Here is a 12,315-nt window from a genome sequence, read left to right on the forward strand (position 1 = left end):
ATTAGGAATGACATGACAGACTATCTGAGTCAACACCACAAAAGTCTTTCAGCTGCAAATCTCAAACCCCCAACCTCTGGATTACAGAGCATTCATCTAACCCTCTGAGCTCTGAGTCAGACACATGGAAACGCATTTTTTTTTAAGCTTTACACTTCTATGCGGTCAATTTTAGTCAAAATGCTTTGCTAAAGGAATCCCACTGAGGGACTTGAACCTGGGACATCCAGGACATCAGTGACCATATTTGTCCACCGAGTTATTTAGGTCTGCATGGCTTTCAAGTTGTATTTATAGTCTCAGTCTGGCAAACGCAGTGGCGTCAGGAATGATAAGAAAGACTACCTGAAATTCTATCTGAGCAACCAGAACGTCATAACGGGGCCCAGCAGTGCACATCTGGTTGAAATCACATTTGAAACCACCTCCATTTGTGGTTTAAATCGTCGTTAAATCGGAAAAATTGTATGTTTTTTGTCGTTTTAAGACTTTAAAATACGTCATAAGGAAAGAAGATTACGTGGAAGCAGCTTCCTGGGAGATCAGACAAGCGTGGACGGGTCATCTGAATTGATTGTGACCCCAAAATAAAAGGAAAAATTTCTCCCCCTTATTCTGGTGTTTTGGATCGTTTTAAATGTGATGAAAATATCTGACCAGAAAACCTTCATTTAGAGTTAAATCAGAAGAAAACTGGGAAAAATGAACACTGATACCCGTCAACATGAACATAAACAGAATCAGTCACTACTTTGATGGTAAATATTTCTACAATTAGCCTATGTCAAACTCTCTACGTTGCTGCGTTTATTGTCGTCGATTTACACTTCATGGTTCAACTAATTTGCACTCCCTGCTGGTATCTTGAGATTTCAACTTGATTGGCAAAATTATATATCGATTAATAATGTCCTCCGTTTTATAAACCTATCAAGTTGGAATCAAGCATTTACAGCTTCCTGAAAAAAACGACACCAACGTTAATGGTATTATGTGTTAATGGTATTGATATTTTTAAAAGGAGGCTCAAGACACACCTTTTTAGTTTGGCTTTTATCTGATCTCATTTACCTAGTGTTTTTAGCTATGTATTGTGTCTACTTCTTTAGCTCTTTTATCATCTCTAAAACTTTAATCCATTTTAGTGACTTTTTACTTTATGTTATTTATTATTCATCTTAAGTTTTATATAGATTTCTCTAAAATTTTACACTTTTAGGCATTTCTTACTTTCTTTTAATCTTTTAGTTTTTAGCTCCAGTGTTTCCTCAGGGGGGTCGTTCACACTGGGAGGTGTGCCTGCTCCGCCCATGGGGGTGTCGTCATGGGGATCCCTCAGGCCTGGGTAGCTGGGGGGGGGCTCCACCTACTGTGTGGGGTCTGCCCCGGTCTGTCCGGGTTGGGGGGGTCTCTGTGGCGATGCTCCGGGTGGTCGTGGTCGGTGGAGCTTCTCAGTGTGGACGGCCACCCATAGGTAGTGTTTTCCTCACCTGGATCGTCAGTGCTAAGCCATGTCACCAGTCCACTTATTGTGTGTGTGTGTGTGGGTGTGGGCGTGTGAGTGTGTGCACATGTATATGAGTGTGAGTGAGTGTGTGTGTACGCGTGGGGGGTGGGGTCGTATGGAATGTTTTAAATTGTGTTTTTTATTGTTATTTTATTCTGCATGTAAAGCACCATGTGTTGCATTTTATATTGTATGATTTGGCACTATACAAATAAATAAAGTTTAAGTTTAAGTTTATGTAGCTATTATTGACTTCACCACTAGGTGGCCTCTGTTAACCTTTTCACAACTTGGACTCGAGTATCTGCATTTAAAGTTGACATGACCAAGACGTCAAGGGACCTAAATCAAAGTAGACCAAACCGTTTAATTAGGTTTTATTAAAATTCTTCAGTCATTCAGTCCATCACAGTAAGAAAAGTGTCTGGACTGTGAGATGTGACACAACATTCATTAAAAAAACAAGTGAAAGAGTGCGACATGAGGCCTGATAAGTCTAAATGTATTTAATATAAGAACTTGAAAGGGCCCAAACTGTACACACAAACCCTTCACTTCTGTCACAGAGAGGCCCTCCAGAGCGAAATCAATTTTCCCATTAAACTGGTGTAGCACCAGACTGTACCACAGCACCACCTGGCGGACAACTGCATTAACTGCATCCCAGCGATAATCAGAATCAGAATCAGAAGGAAGTTTATTATTGCCAAGTAGTTTAACAAACACAAGGAATTTGTTGTGGTGATTGGTGCAATACAAAAGAACAAATAATATTAAAAGAAAAAATGTGGAACATGTTGGTTTTAAAGTGCTGGAGTAATGAGTCTGTATAAAGGTGACCTAGGATGTGCGTTAATGTGAAGCATAAGGTCAGAAGTGGGGTCTCTACGCAGGGCAGTTGCTAGGAATTCTGGGTCCCCTAAAAGAATATACCCGTGGGCCCTTTTACACTTACGATGTCTTTTCGGTGGTCAATATTGTAAAACACCCAATTTGTTTTCTTCTTTTCCTTTTACATTTAACTACTTCACGAGTAAAATTTCAAAAAAGGTGTTGATTAATGTCTTAGTAACTGCCAGTGGTGCAGCAGTTCACTAATAAAGCAAAACAGCCAACTAGTGTTTATGTTGCTCACTCACCATCTCTGCTGCTCTTATTTCAGGCCTCCTTTTCTAACCTTTTCTGGTGCCCGGATTGGTGCTTTTTGGGGGGCATGATAGCCTTACCACTATCTAGCTACTGTACATCTAATCCAGCTGTGCCCTCAGGTTCACGCTGCTCACTCGCACAGAGGGAACCGTGGTGAGTGGACCAAACCATTTTAAGAAGGGAAAGCGCAAAGGGAATTATCAAAATGATTAAAATTAGACAATATTGTGTGACTGTTGACTCTGTTTGAATTTAATTCATTAGTATGAGTTTATATTATGTATTATGTATGCATAATATTTTTTTCATAGGTTACATGGGGCTGTGTGTGGGCCCTTGTGGGTTCTGGGCCCTTATAATTGTCACCACCTTTGCCCCGTATACGATGGCGCTGTCTCTACGTTAATGTAACGTAGAGTGGTAAAGCGGTGAATCAAGCCTTTTAGAAAGCCTTGAAATGTGTTTGTTTGTTCATAATATTTGACCCCGAAAATAAATGGCTATTAAGATCTGATTGTAAACAAAAAAAAAGTAAAGGGAAATAAGTACATTTTAATAAACTGAAAACTCAATATTACTAAACGCTGGTTGCCCGAAAATAATAAAGGAAGGAAGATACATTTTGTTTTATAAAATCACATATTATGCTATGCCATGCCATGACATACGTAGTAGAGTTTGAACGGTGACATTTTAGTTTAGTGTTGCCATGTGATACACCAAGTACGAAATGGTACAAAAAAAAATTAAACATTAATTAATTATCAAGTACATTCACTATAAAGTGCATCTCTTTTAATTTAAAAAAAAAAAAAGATTTCTTAAAGTTGAAATATTTGAGCAATTCAGCGTAATCTTCTGGACCAATCACAGCTTGATACGTAGTGAACTCAGTTTCCCAGCTGCCCCGGCGCAACCGTCCGCGCCCCGTTCACTCTAATGGTTCCAGCTGACGGTTTCTTTGGTTCAATCACCCTAAACACGGCGATATAAAGAGGTAAGCGTGACTGCCAATTTGTGACAACTTAATAAACTATCCTGCTATATACGCCAAGCTTTGATAAGCTCTCCAGATACGACTACAGGGCTCGTTAGCTCAACAGCTAAGGAAGCGTAAAGCCTGAATTATGGTTCTGCGTTAAATCGACGCGTACCCTACGCCGTAGGTTCTGCGTTAGTGTAACGCGGAACCATAAATCAGGCTTATGCTGCGTATGCTACCGTGGCTGTGCAGTACTGTGAGCTTTGTTTGGACAACTGTTTGTCTATTTTATAGGCTATTCTTTATGTTATTTTAATTGGCAGCTGTTACCAATGTGAAGTTATTGTCAGATTCGACTGTTAAGGAGACATTTAAGAGAAACTAGGTTACAAATGTTTGGAAAGACAACTCAAACCTTTACTACTGAAAGATCCACGTGTTCGTTTGTCTGGTGCAATAAGAAAACCTGTGAACAGAATACAAGCTTTTATTATATCATGCACAATGTTGAGGTCCACTTTTCTCAACCACAGAGGTAGGAGAGAAATGCACACTGTGGTCATCAATCCAGTCATACTGAAAAGGGGAGGTGTTTAGTACTTTATAGGAGCAGAACCTTATCATGGAGGCCAACTGCAGTAAAACAAACTTAAACATGTCACTTTCAGCCATATATTTTCTGTTGTCTATCTCTAATCCGACATGCCAACCCAGCACAGATCTAGGACAACCAAAACCCAGAGAAAAACCCATCAATCTTACATCGTTCCTCTTCACCGTCCTCACCTAAAGAACTCTAATCAGTCTGCTCATAAAAACAGGAGGTGGTTTCTGCGCTGAGAGCAACCATCAGAATACAATCTTATAGAAAAAAACCCTTGTACTTTTAACAATTTCATAAAATCCTAACACTACTTTTCTGTTTCTCTGTATAGATCTCATATGCATGAATCACAAATCCATGAGTACATTTATAACCCATCATTAATTGGTGAACTTTCTTATTTTTCTCCTATTTCTTGTGGTTTCAGACAGCAGCTATGGCTTCTCGAGCAGGTCCGAGGGCAGAAGGCACAGATGGCAGTGACTTCCAACACCGGGAGCGGGTCGCCTCTCACTACCAGATGAGGTTGGTTCCTTTTAATATCTACAAAGTCTCTCCTTTGAACATCTCCCGCCCCCCTGTGACTCGACCCGTTTTTTGTTTATTACAGTGTCGCCTTGAAGTCTGAAATCCGTAAACTCAATATCGTTCATCTGCTGATGTGGATGCTCATGGCAGCTCAGGTGAGAACATGCTTCCTTGGAAAATGTTTATACTTTACTGCCAGCTCTAACAGTTTGTCTCGTCCACCACAGGTGACTGTGAGCCAGCTGAGCCTGGTGTCCCACAAGGTGGTGGCCTCTCCATACCAGTGGGAGTATCCGTATCTTCTGAGCATAGTTCCCACAGTCTTCAGCTTTTTGGCATTGCCTCGCAACAACATCAGCTACCTGGTTATCTCCATGATCAGTTCTGGGCTTTTCTGCGTGGCCCCTCTGATTTATGGTAGTATGGAGATGTTTCCTGTGGCTCAGCAGCTTTATCGCCACGGGAAAGCATACCGCTTCATTTTTGGCTTCTCTGCCGTATCAGTCATGTACCTGGTGATCATCATCGCTGTACAGGTCCACGCGTGGCAGATCTACTATAGCAAGAAGTTGCTGGACCAGTGGTTCACCACCACACAGGACAAGAAGAAGAAATAATTGACTTCAGCATGCTCAGAACTAAAGGTTTACCCTTATTGTGGACAAAGAGGATCTTGGATCTGAAACATTTTGTGGAACAGACGAGACTTCCAGAGGTGCTCTTGTTCAGCATCTTTATATTTATACTTGTCAGTAATCATTTAATTGTTTGAAGGAAAATCTGTTCTTGGACAGCCTGTAATTAATGCAATCACTCTGTACACCAGTTCATCATGGGGGAAGGAAAAAAAAAAATGAAAAAAAAACTGCAAATGTTTTTGGTTTGAGCTTTATTATTATTATTGGTTTGAGCTTTATTATTATGGGTAATAACAAAATGGACAGGGTAAATAGAGGACAGTTAAAATATACAAGTTAAACTGAACTATGAAGCAATTATAGTATTTAAGAGAATCCTTGAGACAAAACTACATACCAAAGTACATGTGTCAAAATAATACGATTAAATGGTTTCCCCACATAAATCAGATGTTCATTACAACAAATAGATATTGCAGATTTAAATCTCAAACTTTTTTTTTTTTTTTGGCACTGTAATACGTCAACACTTCAATTTCATTTTAGTTCATTCTGTCAAAGACATTAACACCCAAAAAAAAGTTGATCCCAAAACATTAAAAAAAAACAAAACCTAATAAAAATCACTCCCCAGATATTAACAGTCACATGACACTTACTCGTTCCACAGTACAAAACGAGTTGAGGAAGAAAAAAAACCCACCAGAAAAACCCTTTTAAGTAAGCATTACACAGTAATGAACAAACTGGCATGTTTCACTGAAACAACGTGTATCTGCCTTGTTGGGGCAAATAATTTCATAGAGTCGACTGTCTGACTGACAGTGTTCTTAAGCTTTACCGTATGTGTGTACATTTTTTCCTTTAAGGATCTGCCGGACCTGGGAAATCAAGACAAGCAGCATGTTATTTAGTCATGGACAAACACAACTTTTATGTTAGAACAACCTTAACTTAAGAACGTTGCTCTTCTTTACTCGGGTTTAAAGTGATGCAAGAGACAATTCAAATACCTTCTCGCCAGAAGGCCCCTCGGGTGTCAGCTGAGATGGAAGCTCATTCTCAAAGTTTCTGGTCCCCGGGTCGGCACCTTTCCTCATCAGCAGCTTCACAGCTTCTACTTGGGTTTTATGATCCCGTAAAGAGCTGACGATGTGCAGGGCCGTGTTTCCACTGAACGTCTGAAACGCAGATGCAAATTACTACGATTGGTTTTAGGGGTTAGAGTCAATCACACAAGTTAAAATCCATATTACATTAGAAATCTGTGTGACAGCTTTGTGAGTCCCCCTTCCAAGGAACATCAAATGTTAAATATGAAATATTTGTGTTGAACTTTCTGATTATAGTCAGTTCAGAAATCTGAATATATGCTCTCAAACACAGAAGGCGTCATTTTTTTGCATTGTATGTCCCCTTTTTCAAACACATATTGCAGCTAGAAGAAAAAAAAAAGTTTTATCATACGTGAGCTGAGCTTTGTGCATCTTTCCATGGATGGGGAAAGCCTGATATTTCCTAGTTTGCCAGGTACTTGATTATAAAAGAAACCAACCTTAATATTCACAAAGGCCAGTGATGATGGCTGTTCAAGGAGAATCTTAAGCAGCTCCACGTTTGCCTCCTCGGAGGCCATGTGCATACAAGTCCGTCCACTTTTTAGATCCTGTGTACATGAAACATGTGATTAGTCTTTTTAACAAAGATCATTGCTAAAACGTATGCACCGCTGAAAAACAGTGAAAACTGAGAAGTAATCATCTCAGTAATTACTCAGAATTAAGACGATGTAAAATACTCGTCGTGATGGTACCTTTGTCACATAGGAGGCGCCCATGTTCAGGAGAGTCTTGAGGCATTCAACATGTATGCGTCTCCTCCGTGCCATCTCCATTATCTTGTATGAACAGGGGTTTTCCAGAAGCCTTGTCTCTCTAACAAGAGCATTGTGTGACAAGACCGCTGCATGAAGCGGAGTCAAACCTTCACACACATACAGAGGGGCTCCGTTTTAACAAAGATTTACACGGAGAGCACAAACAAAGTTTGCAATTACTGAACATACTCACCATCATAATTGAACATTTCAACATCGATCAGTTGGCCAGTCCCTGTAAGAGTCTTGCAGATGGCCTGCGTAAGAAAATGGGAGAAACCCTTTCTGTTCAGATGGTCTAAGGATTTAACTCATCACATGAAGAGGGACATTAAAAACTAACCCAGACTTTAGTCCTCATGACAAAAGGTCTTTGGCACAAAACATTTACAAGCTTCGTCCGATAAAACAGTTACAAATTAACAAGTCAGATGAGCAATCACATCAACTACTCTTAACACTATGATGGACTTTGTTTTTCAGAATCGAAAGACTGAATTTCCTCAGAGCAGCATAGCACTGAATTAATGCATCAAGTCAATAAATGACCCAAGTTTATTATCATTATTATATATGTACTTTTAAAAAATGAAAGTATTTTGTGTAAAATGATCAGAAATATGGAAATATCTGAACAACCCTTAAACCTTGCTTCATTATTTTCAGACAAGAACCTTTTCCTCTCTCTCTCCCTCCCTCCCTCAGGTGTTGCCTTGAATCAACAGTTTATATTTGCATATTAAAGCTGGAGGGCAGAAGGAGTGCCCTGTGTTGTTGGGTTTTTTTGTTCATTTCCTGATTCACTCATACCAGTTACGCAATCTTTGATTTCCTGTTGCCGAAACTTCCACGGTAGTTGAATCATGGGAAACTAAAAAAGACTGGCACAAGCTTCAGCATGTCCAAAAGTAAACACTCCCACAGGGTTCGTGTGGAACCCATGTGTGACACCATCTCCAAGAGGAGAGAGACTTCTCTGAGGTTTTTTTTCTTCTTTTCTTGGGTTACATTTGGTTAATCTTTCAATGGCACCAGCTTTTGTAGACAATGAGTGTTATCACATTTATTGTAAATCGCACAGTGGGTCTGTATACTGAACCACTAACTGTTGACCCATTCCTGAACATCTAAACATTATTTTGGAAATAAATGTCCAAAACAGCAGGCTGGATCAATATTACGCCATTTAGCTTATGTTGATGCATTAACTGCAGATTCTTACCTGCAGACTGAGGAAGTGTCCTTTCTCAGCACACACATGCAGAGGAGAGCGCCCCCACATGTCTCTGGTGTTTATTTGCGCTCCATGAGACAGCAGGTCGCCCACGATTAGGTGCTGATTGGTGGCGGCTGCGATCTGGAGGGCCGTCTGCACACAAATGATACAGGTTAATGCCGCTCCTTTGAGCTGAAAACACACGACCCGACTGTTTAAAAACATTTGTACCTGGCCATTGTGTTCCTTAATGTCCAGAGACCCACAATGTGCCATTTTGGCAGCGAGCACATAAGCAAGAGCCCGTCTACCCTGAGCCACCGCTATGTGAAGAAATCTGATGAGAAAAGATAGAAATGAAACGCACAAATAAAACCAATACCGATAAATGTGTCCATGAATAAACATTTAGACCACTGGTTATATGCCACTAACTTTCATTTTGTTATATCCATCAGAGGATGGAGAGCATGTCAACAGTCTTAAATATTAATTTCCCATTTCAACTGAGCCTCTATTACCAGCGTAGGTTACATCTGCATCTTTTAAATCGTAAGTTTAGCTTTTAGACAGATTCAGGTGTAACCGGAAGAACAGCTCATGTTTATTTATACTGGTTGGCTGCCAGTCTTTATCGCGTGCCAAGCTGCAGATTCAATCGCTCAAGTCATGTTTTAGTTTCGTCTCATTGCAAATATTGTCAATTGTTAAGCACAACAAGGAAACTATTGGCGCAAACTTTAAATGGAGACTTTCCATAATCTAAGTCAATATTTTTTGTCCCCCTTTGTGATGCATATCTTGAATGAAAAGTGCTTTGGAGATAATGTGACTGATGGTTGTGGTGCTGTGTAAAGTTTCCATGTGTTGTAATAGCAGAGAGGCGTCAAGTAATTTTGGTTATCTATACTTCACTGGAGTAATTATTTTTCAGACGACTTTTTACTTTTATTCCTTACATTTTCACACAATTATCTGTACTTTTTACTCCTTACATTTTAAAAACAGCCTCGTTACTCTATTTCATTTTGGCCTTTAATAAAAACTATCCAGTTAAATTGCTCCATCCGGATAGAGTGAATTTGGTTGTTTCAGATGTCCAGTTTTGTTCTTACATCCGTTCCCTCAGATTCCTGCAACTAAACTTGGATGTACATTCCAATAAAGGTTAGGATAAATGATAACATGCCTCTGAAGTTTGACTTTTTGCACCATTACAATACTTATAGGCAACTAGTCATCATATCTCCTGCTCTCTGAAACACATGTTAATGCTCAATAGTACACATATATGGTTCTTTAATATATTTGCATTATACTAAGATGCATTCATTTTCAATGGCTTTTGTCCTTAATGGCTTTTCCTCCCCTTACATTACTTTTACACTAAATATTTTTGAAACCAGTACTTTTATACTTTTCCTTGAGTAAAAAACTTGAGTTGATACTTCAACAGGAGTATTTTTAAACTCTAGTATCTATACTTCTACCTGAGTAATGTATGTGAATACTTTTGACAACTCTGTGTAATAGTATATGAAACAGAAACAGTTGTTGCCCTCTGTATTTATCCAGTATATTTATGTGTAGCACATGGTCAGCCATTAAGATTTTTTTTTGACTCCTCAAACTAAACTGCCTGCTTTATCACTAGTACAAGGTCAAATTTACTTCCATAAAAGGCATTGCATATCGATACATACGTGTCACCGTCTGAGTCCTGCATGTTCAGTTGCTCAGCAGACAGTCCTTGAACCTTTTGTGCCTCCTGTTGTATTTGCCAGTGAAACAAAGTGACTGTAACCTCGCCACTTGGAGCATCTTGACTCTGAAAAGATGGACGCTGCACTGGATGTTGCATTTTTGCTGTGGGCATATGAGTATTTTCAGAAGCAACAACAAAAAACTGAGTTGTGCCATTTGGATTCACTGGTGCTGGAGGACTTGACTGATGAGGACTCGTGTCAGTGGGAAAAACATCTAATTTGGCAGATTTGAAGTTGTGCTCCGAGTATAATTTCTGAAAGATAAAACAAATGCATGATGCCTTTAAAATAATTGAAGGTGCAAGAACTTCAATGCACTTTATTCTGCAACAGACACAGCCATAAAATGATTTGCATACCAATTCAAAGCCACGAATACTGCATTGGGAAAAACAAAAAAAAGAAGACTAACCTGGCGTCTCTTCATTAGCAGTTCTTTCACAGTGCTGTTCTGCAAAGTCTGGATAGGTTCTGGTGGTCTGGGATCATTAAACAGATGGCCTGCAAACACATTAAGGCTGATTTATGCTTCCGCGTTACACCAACACAGAGCTTACGCGCGCGTACCCTACGCCGTGGGCACTGCGTCAATTTAACGCGGAACCATAAATCAGGCTTTACAAGTACATAATAGTCAAATACTGGAAGAAAAGATGCAGGATATATGCTGTATTCAAGGGTCACCTAAAGATTCGATTAAATAGTAAAATCTTTAATCAAGTTGTCTGACTTCAATTTAGAAAAACCGAGCCACTCAAGAAGATATAGAAAAATATAAAAAGCCTTTTAATCATGGCTTTGTAAAAGTTAAAACTGTCTTTTTTAACTTAAGAATTTTTTTTAACTTTTATATAGCCATGATTAAATAAAGGCTTTTTATATTTTTCTATCTTGATTCTTCTTGAGTGGCTCGGTTTTTCTAAATTCTAAATTTTAAAATTTCTAAATTTCCAATCTTTTTGATCCCCATGCCGAAGAGCACCTGAAGTATACTTTTTTCTCACACCCAGCAGCACTCCATGCATTTGTAGTTAGATTCAAGTTGTGTGACTTCCTTGTTCTGAAAATGGAATTGCAGACTGACCTCCGCCCTGGCTCTGGGAGCTGGGTACCGGGTACGCAGCCTCGCTCCTGCGGAGATCGAGCATGTTGACCGGCTCACTGAAGGACGGCGCTCCGCCGACCAGCTGCTGGGCCCCGGATCCCCACCTGCAGGACAACGGCCGGGAAATACCAGCTGTGGGTTGGTTTTTACAAAGAAAAGGACTGAAAATTAAATGAGCAGCTTCTCACCTGTCTGCGCAATACGCAGAATGCGCCACACCTGGCATAACTTCCTGGTTGATAAATTCAGCTGGAACTTTAATCCATTTCAAAACAAAAGCATATGAAAAATCCGTATGTTGAGGGCAAATTTGGAATATTTTACATTTACTTTAAATATAAATTAAAAAGATTAAATGTTAAATTTAAATTATATGAATGTATATATATATATATATATATATATATATATATATATATATATATATATATATATATATATATATATATATATATATATATATATATTTATATATATATATATATATATATATATATATATATATATATATATATATATATATATAAATATTAAAAAATATATATATTTTTTATACACACACATATATATATATATATATATATATATATATATATATATATATATATATATATATATATATATATATATATATATATGTGTGTATATAGCCTACTTAAAAAAAATATATATTTTTTAATATTTATATATATATATATATATATATATGCACTTTATTTTTTTTATGTTGAATGACATGTTCAAATGCAACAAGGCCCATTTAAACAGTTTGGAGGCAGTTTTCCAGTTAGATAAACACGTTACTTAAGATAAGTTCATATGCAAATTTAGTTAATTGTATGCAACCATTTGAAAAGTCACTCAACAATGCAGGATTTCTGCACACAAATTAGCTTAAGCATTTCTACTTGAGAGTTTCTATTGTGTCGTGTGAGTAATAAGCC

At 38.4% G+C, this 12,315-nt stretch overlaps 2 protein-coding genes across 3 annotated transcripts; one reads left to right on the forward strand and one right to left on the reverse strand.

The window, feature by feature from the left end:
• The first annotated feature begins 3,545 nt into the window (after positions 1-3,545).
• Positions 3,546-5,866, forward strand: LOC133425084 (protein jagunal homolog 1-B). 2 transcript variants are annotated; one of them, XM_061715760.1, is made up of 4 exons: positions 3,546-3,653; positions 4,674-4,767; positions 4,853-4,925; positions 4,998-5,866. In XM_061715760.1, the coding sequence occupies exons 2-4, from the start codon at positions 4,679-4,681 to the stop codon at positions 5,385-5,387; spliced, it is 552 nt and encodes a 183-aa protein (XP_061571744.1). In that variant the 5' UTR covers positions 3,546-3,653; positions 4,674-4,678; the 3' UTR covers positions 5,388-5,866. The 2 variants fall into 2 exon arrangements, with proteins under 2 accessions (XP_061571744.1, XP_061571743.1); XM_061715759.1 differs by having other exon boundaries at positions 3,560-3,653; positions 4,670-4,767.
• Positions 5,867-5,910: 44 nt separating this feature from the next.
• On the reverse strand, positions 5,911-11,678 carry nfkbiz (nuclear factor of kappa light polypeptide gene enhancer in B-cells inhibitor, zeta). Its single transcript, XM_061715761.1, has 10 exons — positions 11,351-11,678; positions 10,679-10,767; positions 10,204-10,520; positions 8,732-8,837; positions 8,507-8,653; positions 7,478-7,541; positions 7,222-7,391; positions 6,964-7,074; positions 6,422-6,589; positions 5,911-6,289 (listed from the first exon to the last, which is right to left on the reverse strand). Exons 1-10 carry the CDS (start codon positions 11,412-11,414, stop codon positions 6,239-6,241), a joined length of 1,287 nt encoding a protein of 428 aa, XP_061571745.1. The 5' UTR covers positions 11,415-11,678; the 3' UTR covers positions 5,911-6,238.
• Positions 11,679-12,315: the final 637 nt, after the last annotated feature.

This window comes from Cololabis saira, chromosome 24 (assembly GCF_033807715.1).
Source record: "Cololabis saira isolate AMF1-May2022 chromosome 24, fColSai1.1, whole genome shotgun sequence".
Lineage (NCBI taxonomy): Eukaryota > Metazoa > Chordata > Actinopteri > Beloniformes > Belonidae > Cololabis > Cololabis saira.